A 14,846-nucleotide genomic window follows, 5' to 3' on the forward strand; every position below is an offset into this window, starting at 1 on the left:
CTAACTATGTGCTGGCAAGTCTGAGTTAAGGGAAGGCTAATTTTTTGATACTTTTAACTTAATTCTACATCAGAATTTGTAACCCAAACTGCACACCACTATCATTTGCTATGGGTTACTCTGATCATGTCAACAATCTTTTACCATTAATCCCTACAAAGTTACTCTAGGGATATTCTCTGAACTGTAGAACTCCTACAAAAGCAGCCACTGTTTCTCAGTTAATACTCAGAGCATGGTATTCTGGGATGCCACTTTGGAAATCCTGCCATGCCTGGAGTCCGCATTCTGTACAACAGATGGAAAACTGCTCCCTGCAGTTTAGGAAATCTTGATTCATTCATCTCCTATGAGATTGGGTCATGGTTCTCTTTGTTTGCAATTAACAATTGAGACGAATCCAGAATAAAAAACCAATCCAAATAAGACCCCCAAGTTACAGATTATTCAACAATCACATCATTCACATCATTCTATAATCTCAAGGGAAACATGTTGCAAATTTTAGGATCTGGTTCGGGTGTCAAAGTGGAAGGAGAGAAGAAAGATCACAATTATCTCTCTTTTTTTAAAGTATAGTGGACATACAATATTATTCACAATTATCTTTTAAAATGAGGAAATTAAGCCATCCTCTCCTCATAACACAATTGATTACCTACCCGACATGTTCCCATTCTCATGTTTCTTTAGGTGTCTGTCTAAGTTGGTTTGTTGACCAAAACACCTATCACATAAGTGACACTTAAAGGGCTTCTCCTTATTGTGGATGTTACGAACATGCCTTTGCAAGTTGGAAGAGATGCTAAATGATCTGTCACAGTATTTGCATCTGAAAAATAAACACAGAGAAAATATTCACAACTAAATCGAAAGGTATTTCTCAAGACTAGAAAGCCAGATATCCAAAGTTATCAAAGTTATCACCCATAAAACATTTTAGAGAAAAGGCACAGGCAAGAATCCTATTCACAGAGTCAAGATTTCAATTCCCATAGATTTTGATTCCTTTAAAGATTTTCATGACTTTATGAAAAACCATAAAAATAATAATAAAATATTGGTGATTTGATTGCTCCAAAATGGATTAGAGTCATCACTTTTCATATTTTAGATAAACCTCATGAAATTAAGGACATTAAGAAACAGTAGCATTATTTTATCTTCTGCTTAGAACAATACAAATAAATCCTTCCTAAACAAACATGAAACAATTCACGTAGTCTTCAAATAAAATACAAAAAGCATTCTTAAATTCAAAATTGCAGAGTCTGATTAAATAGTTTCTTAGTAAATTCACTTTTTAAATGGATAATCCTAAAGAAATTTCCATTATATTCTCAAAAAGAGCAGCAACCCTTCCAAAGTTTTAAAACTGAGGCAATGTGAATAGCTTGTTCTGATACTAAAGACACTGATTTTCATAATCTGCAGCAATGACAAACCCACAGAGCCTTTACTCTAATAGACTTCAATCTGTTAAAAAAAAGAAAATAAGAGTGGCACTAAATTCTCCTTTTGGAATAAAACAAAGGTCTTCATTAATCTCCGTTCTTCCTATTGCCCCCAGTTTTCCATTTCTATTTTTCTGAAGAGTCTGTGGCATTTCTGAACCAGGTCAGTTTTCCAAGAAAGCACTTATTATTAGTTGGCTAATTGTTTTTGCCTTCCATGGGATTAAAAAAAAATTCATAAATTATTTTGAAGTTCTCTTTTAATCTAAATAAAAATGTAATGCCTCCCCCTCCCCACCCTCAACCCCCTAGCTCTTATGGATAAAGAAGAAAAGCGGCAATTTATGGGGTATTCTCCTTTGGCATTTTAAAGTAAATATTGCATGATTTGTTTGTGTGGGGTTTTGTGGGTGTGTGTGTTGCTTGGGGGAAAAAATTAGCTTTCTCCAGATGACTTCTAAGTGAAAATTTCTAACTTAGCAGCCAGAAAATCTTTAACTTATTCTTCCATATGCGAAGGGCCCTTGTCCTCCCACTTCTAAATGCAGACTCAGTGGTTCGAGTGCTCTACATCAGAAATCACCCCATTCCACTCGAAGTGTTTGGGTTTCCTCGGCTGTCTCTACGTGATGCCAGAAGTCTAGTCAGTTCAGTGAGGAAAATAAATCTGTTAAACTAGCTACTTTGGCATAGTATCAATAAACCAGCTCAACGACTGATTTAATTTTCCCCCTTAAACGCCCTGGCATGATGAGGTTCCCCAACTTTCTTCACTTATAATATTAATTTAAAAGTGTGTGAAACCCCACATTCAGTGTAGTTATAATATTTTAGCCTCTGCTTTTGAATATATATATATATATATATATATATATATATGAGTCATGGGCTTCTCTGTAATAACTCTGTTGACTCCCAAAGCCCACTACAATGAGAATAATGATACAATAAGCACAACTGTGTTGTACCAAACAGAATAACCTAGAAAACACCGCTAGAGAAAACTTACACTCCCATCAAATGCTCTAAAATTTTTTCACTCAAAACATTTTCTTCATACATCATGAGTTGGACAGATTTTGTCTTTGACATGCTTCCAACTTTCTGCTCGTATGCAAAGGGGCTTTTCCAAATCTAATACACATCACCCACTCTAATATAAATAAAATCAGCCAATAAGAAAATTTTACACAGTAATCATCTGTTACTTTGTATTTTTCCTCTGCTAATGTCCTAGCCAAAGGTTTGAGTGCTCCCGAATAAAAAATCATTCCATTCTGCTCCAATAAATTAGTAGGTGGTTAAGAGTCTAAGTTTCAAAAATTCCTAAAATGAATACATAACGCAGTCATGAACAATACACAATTCAGAATTTGGATGTAAACATGGGGATCATGGGAGCCTTTGAGATCATGGTGTAAGATAAAAACTCTGACATGGGAGCTCCATGACTGGGTTTTAATTCTGGATCTTTGAATACCAGACTTTACAGAAGGCAGTTAACATCTATGCATCTGAATTTCTTCCCTTGTGGAACAGAGGAGCTACATAAGTAATTGCTTATGATCTCCAGCTATGCAAAAATTCTGGCTTGTTTTCTTTTAAATATACATACAATAATAGCACCATTTATGGGGAATAAAACCAGTAATTCAGGTACAAAGAAAGAGTAAAATGAGCATGATACAGTTGCACACCAGATCCCTGGCCATAACAAAATGTAAGTGTTGAAATCTTTCTTCCACTTAAGCAGAATTCCTAGAGTCTGAAAAATTTTCTCAAAAAGGGAAATCACCTACCACCTGCCATTTTTCTATCTCTCTGAAACTTTTTATTTTAAGTCCATTCTATCACATATAAATTAGAAATATCATACAAAGGCCATTGTATCACATATAAAGTAGAAATATGACTTGCCAATAGTAATTTATAAAACATGTAAGAAAGCAAAGAATTTAAGAAAACACTTTATTTTCTGAATTTAAGTCTCTCTAGTTTTCTCTTAAAATTTCAATCCTCTCCACATTAGCCTTCACTGGCCTGATCCTTTGCTTATTCTTATATGTAAAAAAGTCTTTGGGGGCCTGAGTGTCTCAGTCGGTTAAGCATCTGACTTCAGCTCAGGTCGTGATCTCACAGTTCATGCATTTGAGCCCTCCATCAGGCTCTGTGCTGACAGCTCGGAGCCTGGAGCTTGCTTCAGACTCTGTGTCTCCCTCTCTCTCTGCCCTCCCCAAATGATATGCTCTCTCTCTCTCTCAAAAATGAATAAACATTAAAAAAAATTTTAAATCTTTGAAACCTGAGAAATTATTTATTTTAATGTGTAAAGTGAGCATGCAGACAAAAATAATTTCACACATATGCAATGCATAAGAATTTCAAAGCAGAACCAAATTACAATATGACTTAAGATAAATAACATTTATCCTTTAACAAATATTCATGAGCATCTAACACTAGGCGCAAAGCATTGCACATAAAACAAGTAGATTATATCGTAAAAAGGAAGATGATGTTGATGATTTTAATTCTTTGGTAAATAATAATATTATAATTAGACACATGTCCCATGTGTCAGATCGCTGATCTTGACATTCAGCAGAATAAGCTAAGAGGTAGTTTAGAAATTGTTGGTAGAATTGCCCCTCTTCCTACAATATATTCTATTTGATCTTTTCTACTCCTAGTTCCACATCTTCTTCTTCCTCTCCAGGTTTAAAGTTTATTCCTTAAACCTCGTAATGGGACCTGGGGACACTGACTTAACTGTACTGGGGAAACAAAGTTATACATGGCTTCTCAACTCAGAGTAGAGATTTAAGGCTTGAAAAGGGAGGCTGCAGTGTTATGATTACTGTCAGTTAATACAGCACTAACTATTGAGAAGAGAGCACTAAAATAAATTTTTAAATAATTTTTAAAATGGCTAACATTTCTAAAATGCTTATTCTGTCCTAGTTACTGCTAGACCTTTTAAACTGAGATGTCGGAAGCCTTGATTTAAAACATTAGGACTCTTCCAATTTTTATCCTAACCACTCGCCAATTCTTCTTTGACTCAAAACTAAAAGGGCATACATTCAGGCATGCAAAAAAGTAGCCTCCAATTAGAGGGATGAATCCACTCTAACTGCTATAATATTTACAAAGATATTTAGTAAAAATCATTGTCAAACCTGTAAGGCTGCTCTCCTGTGTGGGTTCTCAGGTGCCGTGTTAAGTTCGCAGACCTTGGAAAAATCTTGCCACAGTATCTGTTATGAAACGTGTTTATAAGAGAAAGTCAGCACAATCGACTTTATTTCACTCAAGCTGCATAGAAGCCAGATGCGTATTCCTGATTTAATTAATCTTGCATGGGAATCACATGTCTTTGGTATTTAAAATTTGCAACAAAGCCATTCTACAGATATAAATAACTCCACAAATAAAGGCTGCATTATGAGATCTGGTTGAATTTGCTCATGCATAAGCAAGCAGTTTATGAAAATAGACTTTAGTTTTGATGACCCCCATACGCCTCTTTTATTAACTCTATATCTTTATAGTCACAAAACTGAACCAGACAAGGGGATAAAAAAATGACAAGAGTCTGTGATTCTGGGTTGATGTAAACAGATTTCAAATGTTTCAACTCATTTTATATGTTAGCCACAGTGACAACTCTGTACATTGAGTGGTATCAGATCAGACAAGATTCTAAGACCTCATCCATCAAGGTATGTTCCTATAAAAGCTTTTCTGGAAAGAAAGTGACACATTTTCCAAAGAGCAGATAAATTGATATGCCTGAGTCAGATGTCACAAATTTCTGAAGGCAATACAGAAATTATATGCACAATTTATTAAAGAAAAAACAAGCTTTACTGTAATAGTGATGGGTAACAAGAAACTTATTAACTAGCTTTCTTCACTTATCGACCTTATCCGTCCTTTGTTAATGGCCTTATTCTTCAATGCCATGACAATTAATAAATGTATGCTTGAAGACAGTAGTATTATACGTTTGCATGAAAATAATTAACTATGAAAGAAAATTCATAAATATCAAAGTGAAACAAGTATTTGGACTGTTTCCAACCTCATTTATCACACCCAAATGGCCTGTGTTAAAATTCTCATTTAATAATAATTTTTTTAAACCACCACTTTTATATCTCCCTAAATAAAGAGTACTTTGAAGTACTTGAGATCTATCATGGTCACTCTTAATCATCCAGTCACGAATAATTTCCCAAACAAATGGCGGGGTCTTTTGAAATCAGACGGGAGACGTTTGGAAAGTCAGCCACAATTGTCTTAGCAGTTACCTGCAGGTGTAGCGTTCTTTTCCTTTCCGCAGGAGGTTCTCTGGCAGGGCATTGGGAGGCGCTCTGAAATTGAACATGGAGGGAACTGACTGCAGAAGTTCACTGGCCTCTGGTTTCAGGGCACTGAAGTTCTCGAGCTTCTCTGCCATGTTTTCAATAGCTGACATCTGCAAGGCAAGAGCATAAGACCATGAAGGACTAGTCTGACATCTTTTCTTCTGTAATCATCTCTAGCAAATCAAGAAATCATTAATAAAAGGGAAGCATCAAATCTGCTGAAGGCAGTAGACTGTAGAAAAAGGTTGTAGTGGCCCAATATTAGACAAACAACAAGAAGACTCGTGGATTTAGGAAATAACTAAGGTAGAATCATGCTTATACAATGCTCAGTGAACTTTTTCATAAGACCATGGTTAGGCCACTTTATGACCATTTGATATACAATTGAGCAATGAAACACATGAGCAATAATAAAGCCAAATTAGATGTTTATTACGTTAAGAGACAGCATTAGTATTGTGTTATGGATATCAACAGTAAAGTGGAAATTATAGGGAAAGGTCCTGCACGCCTTGCCTAGGTAATAAAAACCATAGGAAGCATGGCATTCCATGAAGAGAATTCACAGCATGGAAAACATCAAGTGTTCCAAAGTTACAGTTTAAGCCAGATGGGTGTACTGCAGAAAAAAAAAAAGAAATGTGTAAGAGGTGTTTTGCCTATGACTATGTTAACTTAATATCTGGATATACCAGATTTTTAAGTGTGATCATATGCAAAGAATTTTGACGAAATATTAATTTGGTCTGGATTAAGATCAAGTTGAAATGACAGTTCATGATAGATCATGTCGTATAACTTGGCATGGGCATTAATAAGGGGAGTAGTTAGCGTAACCTCACTCTTAGAGAAATAATCTTGAAGAACTACCCTGCCTAATTCTTCCCCTCAAGCATCTTAACTTCTTTTCCTTATAATCCTCAAGTTTTTGTCCACTTGCATATGTATTTGACAGTCACAATCAGAGGGTGGCATTTACTTTGATCCTTACTGTCCTTAGTTAGAAGGACTCGCCCCTTTCCTTCAACTCCCCCCAAATGTTAAGTTTCCTTAGGGCTCATATTTTATTTGGAAGCTGCTTACTACTGAATTTTTAAGTAGAAAAGCAAACTCTCAGGCCATCCTGTTAAATCAACTCACCCATTATTTATTTGGTTCTCAGGCACTATGCCACCAGAGAGCTTGGAAAGCTGTTAAAAAGGTGTTTGCACTCTATATGCACTCTGTGTGTTTCTCAAAGAGCTGGGGTGTTAGACCAGGAGACTCCACACAAGGATAAAAATGGCAACAACCGCACATTCCAACAACTGTTCAATCCAAGAGGATGATTCTTTCCCTGATGAAATGGCAGGACACAATTGAAGGCCTAATTTATGAGCTCAGGTTCGAAAGAAAAGGTATCACTTCCTACTCAAAAGGAAAATTAACAAAATATGTATTCCATGGCTGGGCAGCTGGATGGAATACCACTGGCTCCTTACGGAGAAGCAACCTCTTAACAGAATGGCCTGACCATGATGCTCTTCTTACAAAGAATATAGTGCACGCCTGATTCTTCAAATGACTATTCATGTTGTAGTTAGCTCTCTTTTTTCCCTTTATCCTGGAGTCTGCCCTCTCATTTCATGCCCGGACTCCTAATGCTAGCTACAAATTGCAACGTACAGGGTACCACTGCCAATTTGCCAAATGTCTTTCATCAAACATGGTGCAAAAAATCTCAGAGGAAAGTCAAGATACATTTACTTGTCAGACGACAAATGTGAACGCGTTGGGAGGCGGTAGGGGCTATAAGCTCAGGGGTTTGATTCATAATCACTCAGCTGCTAAAACATTCTCCACAGATGCAAGTGGACAGCACATTTGTCACTATGAAGGATTTTGACACATACTGATCACAGGGCAGAGATATGGAATTGATGCCGCTGCTCAGAGAGGTTGGCGGAAATTCTGTCCCTACAGAATACGGTCATTATCCTCCTCCAGCCAGGGCATTAGCATTTTTGTCTTGCGTGGGGTTTTCCTTCTTAAAAATCAATCCAGAAATATTTTATGACACTATTTTATTTGCATTTATTCCTTCTAATTGTGTCTTGCAGAGAATCATTTGGATATTCCACCCTCCACGGAATAAACTGTCTGAGTGAAAAATGACCTCTGGCCTTCAAGCTGATTAGCAGAAACAAGCAAGGGTAAGGGTCATGATCGCATATATTTATTGGGAAGAATAGCAAGTGCATGGGTGATGATTATTAATGTTTTATTTATGTACATTTAATATTGGAGTAAAGTTTCATTATCTAGTGGTTTTAAATCATTCGAGTGTCCGCCCCGCTGACACTGAGATTCCTGTGGCGATATATCTTCTAGAAACACTTTTCCTTTTATACGGAAAATAGTTTACTCATGACTATTATTCTCGGCTTTCATCTATAGCACATATAAACTACAAGCCCTTCAACTTATTTAAGAGCAATTGGCTGTTGAGAAATGTGTCTTGCTTTAGTAGCAGCAAATATCTCTTTTTGAAGAAAGATCATTGTGATTACATTACTTCAAACTATTTCAATTCAGGGAAACTATCAAGAAACAAGAAAATACACTATTGGCTTGATGACTAAACACTGGCATTCTTAAAGATAATAAGAAAAAGAATAGGGGTGACCCGAACGCTTCTCTTGAAAAGCCACCCCCACCTTTGGCTTCTGGTGTCAAATGAAAAGAAGATTGAACTGGAGTGGAGAAAAGGGAAAGAAGGAAGATGGAAAGTCAACTGAGGTACTTATTGACACCACACACACACACACACACACACACCACTTTCTGTCCAGCTAGCAAACACTCCCACTAAAAGCCACCATGAATCCTCCCTTTCATCTTCATGAGATTTGCTCTTATTGCACTTGACCTCAGTTGAAAAGAAGACGTTACCCCAATAGGACAGATAGAAGTGACTGAGATATCTGCCAGTTGGGTAGTTTAGCGATTCTGTGACCAACATCAGTCTGCCTATATCTTGGATTAAGGTGCTGGATTAAGATGAGCTAAGGGGCGTCTGGGTGGCTCAGTCAGTTAAGCGGCCAGCTTCGGCTCAGGTCATGATCTCACAGTTCGTGAGTTCAAGCCCAGCATCGGGCTCTGTGCTGACAGGTCAGAGCCTGGAGCCTGCTTCAGATTCTGTGTCCCCCCTCTCTCTCTGCACCTCCCCTGCTAGTGCTCTGTCTCTCTCTGTCTCTTAAAAATAAACATTAAAAAACAAAAGTAAAAAAAAAAAAAAGATGAGCTTCATCTAGTGTACAGGTCAAAACTCTAACTTTTTCACTCTGTAAGCGACTCATGTGATGCTCCTCCTGAAATAACATGCATTTTACAGGAGAAGTAATATGTTTTGACATTCATTTGAAAGTCTGGTTTGGTATTTTAGAAGTGAAGGTGAATTGGGATAAATGGAACAGAATCTCGCTACATTTATATTTCAATTATGAACAATCCAACGAAGAGGGCAATGTGTACTACTATAAAAAAGAAATTTGCTGAGAATGGGGAAAATAAAGGAAGAAAAGTTAGATCATATATTTTAGAAATGCATTTCCCTGTGTCCTATTAATGTCATATGCTAATCTCTGATCAGTAAATGACAGGGTTTTTTTTTTCCTATGGAACAGTAATTTTTATTTATATATACAATAGTTGTTGATGGTATCTGCAGCCAGATGTCTGGAAAAGGAAGTCATTGCACCCCCTTTCAGTCCCCAAGAGACTATTAACTTTATATTGACGCAAACTAATATTTAGACACAATTCCCTAGATCCTACCAAAAAATGTAGTTATCTCTCTAGTCAAATAAAGTTAGTATTTTTAAAAACATTTCAGCAGGCAAGATATCATCAACTGGGTCCTAAGCACTTAGCCTAACATTTATTATCTGGCAGCCAACAATTGATGACATAAAGAAGTTTCTCATTAAAACCATTAAAGTGACAACCTGATGATATGAAATGATATGTCCAATGGCACCATGAATTATGTGACTTAATGTTTTACAAATTAGATTACACATGTCTTTATCATAAAACAACTAACTTTTCATAAATAACTTATGATGGGAAAGTTTGTAGATTTGGGAGTTTTCTATATTTATTCCCTTGATAATCTTAAGAAATCTCAAAATTGTGGCCATTTGGGGGAAATGTTAAGTATTCACATTTTACAATTATCTCACTCCACGTATCACATTCAGCAGTCATGATTATGAAACCCCTTAGAATTTGTTTACCACTCAGAATGATATACTTTAATATTTCAGTAGTTCCCACTAATATCTATGTTTTATAATAAGACTATAAATCATGGCTCTGAAAACCCTATGATTCAGGGAATGGATGTGTTTCCAAAGCACTGAAATGGCAGTTGCTACCATTGCATCACCAGGAAAGGGGGTCTAACTTAAAATCTGGATTGGCTTTGTATAATTGGTAGAACCATTGGGCGTACTATGTAGGAGATAGCATATGACAAATAAAGCAGCCAATGACATAGATATTGTCAAGTAATATGCCACCTTATAAAGGATGAGGACCCTGAGGCATGATACTCAGGATGGATCTCTGCCAGGAAAGGCAGAAGAGAAACACTGGAAATACAGGTCATGGTCATCAAAGCCCAAGCCCATCAACTGCACAACTTTGTCTAAGGAAGTCTTAGTCTCTCTGTCTCTACCCCTGCCTCCTTCCCTGTTCCTCTTTCCCTCTTCTTTTTAAATAAATGGACTTTTGAAATAAATGGACTTAATCCCTGTCTATCAAAATGAGAAAAATCACAACTCATCCCATATTCCACAGAAGAAATAAAATGGAGGAATGTCTGGTAAAGAAAATCTAATGTCAGAGAAAATAGGCAAGTGCTAAAGTGTTCCAACTTGAACTGACTGATACATTTCTATATGGTGACCAAAAAAATTGACCCATATTCCAGGACTTTACTCATATCTCAGAATCAGAATAATTTTGAGTAAAGAAGAGAATGAAGGTGTAGAATTACATATGATTAGAAGAAATTCTGTAATATGTGTTATTTATATGTATTTCCATTGACCCAAGGTTTATTTGGGAGTGAAAAGTAAACAAGCAGTATTCTTTGCATTTTGGACAAAAAAGAAAGCTAATACCTAGCATCACTACCTGACAACTGACTGTATCTGGAAATAGAAACAAATTTGAGGAAGTGAGACCCAAGGCTAAAAGATCCATTTCCTCGTTAGACATGGATTTCTAAACATTTAGTCTTATTATTCCAAATAACCAGAACCAAGTTCTGCCCTGGGATATACGGATGTGGATTCCAATGTCAGCTTGTGTCTACATGTAGGTTCAGGTTTTAACCTTTTGAAGGCTTTATCAAAAGCATCTTTAACATGCTGATATAGGCTCCCCCAAATAATGGTTGTTTCCACTTAGTGACCCATTTCGAAGGCTCTTTTAACAACATGCTCCCAAGTGCCGAGAAGGAGTTCTACATCAAGGTATAATTACATGGAATGGGTCACATTTATAAAATAAACTTCTTTCTGTAAACAATTTCTAGCACACTAAATGCCCAATTAAAACGGAAGGTATTTTGCAGCTTGACAAAGCGGGAAAACTATCCGCTGAAGCCATATCATTTAATGGAAAGTGGCTCAGAATCCTTTATCATCTGTACAGCACTTTATAATATAAGTTGTTTTCCTTTTAATGCTACATTATTTGAGTCAAAAATATAAGTAGGAAACTTACCCAAGTTCTCTGATCAGGCAGTTGGAACTGGGAGCAAAATTGAAACAAAAACAAAAAATTACTTCTGTATCAGTATCTTTATTGCAATCTATCCTTTGAGAAATTAACATTTATACGGACTTTGTAATTTTTGCTTATCATGTAACTGTACCTTGAGTAAAGGCTTTGGAAATGAAACTTAAATGTTTTTATAACACTGCTGGATTTCCTCTATTTACCTAAATTAAATTTTAGAATCAAGGTTATAAACCAGACTGTTCTTTCTTCCAAGAAAGCCAAACACTACCTACTACCACCAAATCTTAAATAGCAAAGTAGATACTTCCTTATGTGTTTTTACTCACTGTAAAACAAGACTCCTAAACTTTAATAAATAAAACTTAAGCAATTTCCTGAAAAAAAATCTAGTCTCTTGCATTTTTATAATGTTAATAAGAAAGAAAATAAGATATTTACTCGAACGTGAATTATTAAGTAACAACAAGGTAATGTGCTGGGAAATGCACTGCCTGACTTTTACAAGCATGGGACTCAGACTATTAGCAGTCAGAACACATAAGGATATTAATTAAAAGTTACCTATGTCAACTTATGACAAGAATCACTTGGGAAAACTTCAGTGAGCTGGGAGCTCTTCCAGGAAACACAAACGTTATATCCTTAAAGTTATCATTTTGCTTGGGTAAAGGAGCTATATCTTGCTTTTTATAAGTTAGGGTGTCTTTAATAAGGAAGATACATAGTTTTTTAAGGGTAAAAGATTTATTGCAGAGGAAATCTAACAATAAGAAACACTTTGTCAAAAGCAAAATAGAAGAAGAAGGGCAAAAGACTTAAGTAATTTTCACATCAATATATAAAAGATAACTTGGAAAAAGACTAGCTTTTTCCCAGTTCTTTGGGATACAGTAACAGGGTAGTCAGACACTTTAAAAAGAAGAGAATAAAAATGAAGGCATAAAGGACAGAAACAGAGTTTCTGTTGCAGATATACACAAAGCCAAACATCTGGAAATAAAATGTATTAATAACAAAAAATATATTTAAAATATAGGCAAATCAAGGAATAGCCAGTTTTACAGTAACACAATTACCAAATGATTTCTATGGCAATTTGAAAAAGCTAGCAATGTAAATGCCAAGTACCTAAAACACAAAGTAGCCAATGAAATGGACTTTCCAGAGATCGCACAATAATCCCATCCCCTCCATCTCACCCACTTGTGGCTGTCATTCTTTTTCAAAATTATAATCTAGACTAAGACTCCCCAAACAATTTTCAACCACATTTCTAGGAAGAACGTCTATAGTACATATTTGTACCTTACATTTAACTTATTTCTAAAAGAAAAACAGAAATATGAATAGTTCTCTAGTGGCCTGACACAGCAAACATACTTCTTAGAATGAAGTGAGTGAGGAATTTAGACCCTGAAAATGAAAACAAAAAACAAAACAAAATAGCAATTATCTTTTAATTTTGGTGTATGTGTTCTTATATCTTATAGACATTTTTGACAAGATTTTTAAAAATATGTATTATTATTCCAAAAGTCAGTGAGATGGCCTAATAATCTTTTAATAAAATTCAATAAAATATCAATAACGAATTAAAATATCTATTGAGGTGTTCACCTTTCATTGATTAGGAATTGTGCCCTGGGGAGGAATATGCTGGGTAGAATACAAAGACATACAATAGTTATAAAATCAGACTTGCCCAGAGAATACCCCTACCAAGAATTTATATATATATATATATATATATATATATATATATATATATATTTCTATGTTTTCTCTAAAGCATTAAGAGTATGTGTTCCCCTTGAGGCACCTGGGTGGCTCAGTTGATTAAGCATCCGACTTTGGCTCAGGTCATCTCACAGCTCATGACTTTGAGCCCCGCGTCAGGCTCTGTGCTGACAGTGCAGAGCCTGCTTGGAATTCTCTCTCTCTCCCTCTCTCTCTGCTTCTCCCTTACTCATACATGATGATGATATTATTATTATTACCCTGAGAAATACATAGGGAATGCATTATTCTCATTTGGAAGACAAACATACAGAAGCCCCAGAGGGACCATGTGATTTGCTCCAGTGTACTTTAAATTGGAAACTGAAGTAATGAATAGTCTTCCCCGAGCATTTATTTAGCTATAAAATAAAGGCAAGGCCTGGGAGCAGAGGCAAAGCCTTCCATTTTGGCCTTCTGCTCTGTGCCACCCTTACTGCTGCCCAATGAGGCAGTACCAAGAACACATTAAGCATCTTTCCAAGTACTTCTAGACACATCAGAGCTCCCCTAAAGAAAGTGGGCTCAGGGGATGGCAGGAGGTCATTTTACTAACGGTTCTTTACATTCGAAATGGGATACTTCCGCATTCACTAATAATGAGAGCTTTTCCTCATTTAGGTCCTTCCACTTGCCAGGCACAATGTGTACCATGTTATGTACGTTAACACGAACCCATACAGCCACCCAGGTAAAGCTGGTAGGGTGTGCCCATTACGCTGATAGAGAGGCTCAGAGAGATGAACTGCATTGGTCCAAACCTGAGCGTTTTTGCTAATAAGCAGCCACAAAGCAGTCATTTTTGCCCCCAAATCCTGGCAGGTGGTCTTTGTTTTGTTTGCGTTCATTTATGGGAAAGGAGATCTTGAGGCTAGGATGGAATTGATAGAGTACTAGAAAGAACAGAAGAATTCTGCTGAAACTTCAGGACATTTGAGGCAGATTTTCTGAAAGAGCAGACTATTTGGTCTGAAGGCTTGATGAAAATAGGGTGACCCAAGCTTCTCCCAGGTGACAGTCTTTATTCCACCTGTAGCCCAGTGATATACGGCCATTACACATGAAAACAGCTACAATGTTTATAAAAATAATAAAATATTTCTGTAATAGTTGGTAAACAGCCTCTGCTCCAAGAACCCTGACTTGCCCCCCTACCGTCCTGGCCTCATCTCAAAAGACCCTTCAGACAGCCCGCCAGCCAACAACTGCGGCATTAACATTGGTGCAGCAAGGACTTCCAAGATCCTGCTCCAGAATTCCAGGAGTCCATTCCGATTGGTCAGTATTCATGACATATGAGGTGTTAAATATGTTGATTATCACTCATGGGTCCTGTTCTAATAGCAGCAATAGGCAGTCACTTCCACCAAGACTTGACATTCTGGAAACACACACTGCCACTGTGCTCCTACAGGCATGTTTGCGAGGCTCTGAGGGAATGACTGCTGTT

General features: G+C 36.6%; 1 protein-coding gene across 5 annotated transcripts in view; it reads right to left on the reverse strand.

Moving 5' to 3' along the window:
• The window catches only part of MECOM (MDS1 and EVI1 complex locus), a 560,629-nt gene that overhangs the window by 11,330 nt on the left and 534,453 nt on the right, over nt 1-14,846 (reverse strand). For 3 of the 5 annotated variants that reach the window (XM_030329665.1, XM_030329663.1, XM_030329662.1), the window contains exons 10-12: nt 5,768-5,934; nt 4,634-4,711; nt 663-832 (exon numbers count right to left, since the gene is read on the reverse strand). In XM_030329665.1, coding sequence (XP_030185525.1) covers nt 663-832; nt 4,634-4,711; nt 5,768-5,934 — 415 coding nt within the window. Of the gene's footprint in view, nt 1-662; nt 833-4,633; nt 4,712-5,767; nt 5,935-11,602; nt 11,630-14,846 lie in introns of all 5 variants that reach the window. The other 2 variants (XM_030329661.1, XM_030329660.1) reach the window with 1 other exon arrangement.

Source organism: Lynx canadensis, chromosome C2 (genome assembly GCF_007474595.2).
Source record: "Lynx canadensis isolate LIC74 chromosome C2, mLynCan4.pri.v2, whole genome shotgun sequence".
NCBI classification, from domain to species: Eukaryota; Metazoa; Chordata; class Mammalia; order Carnivora; family Felidae; genus Lynx; species Lynx canadensis.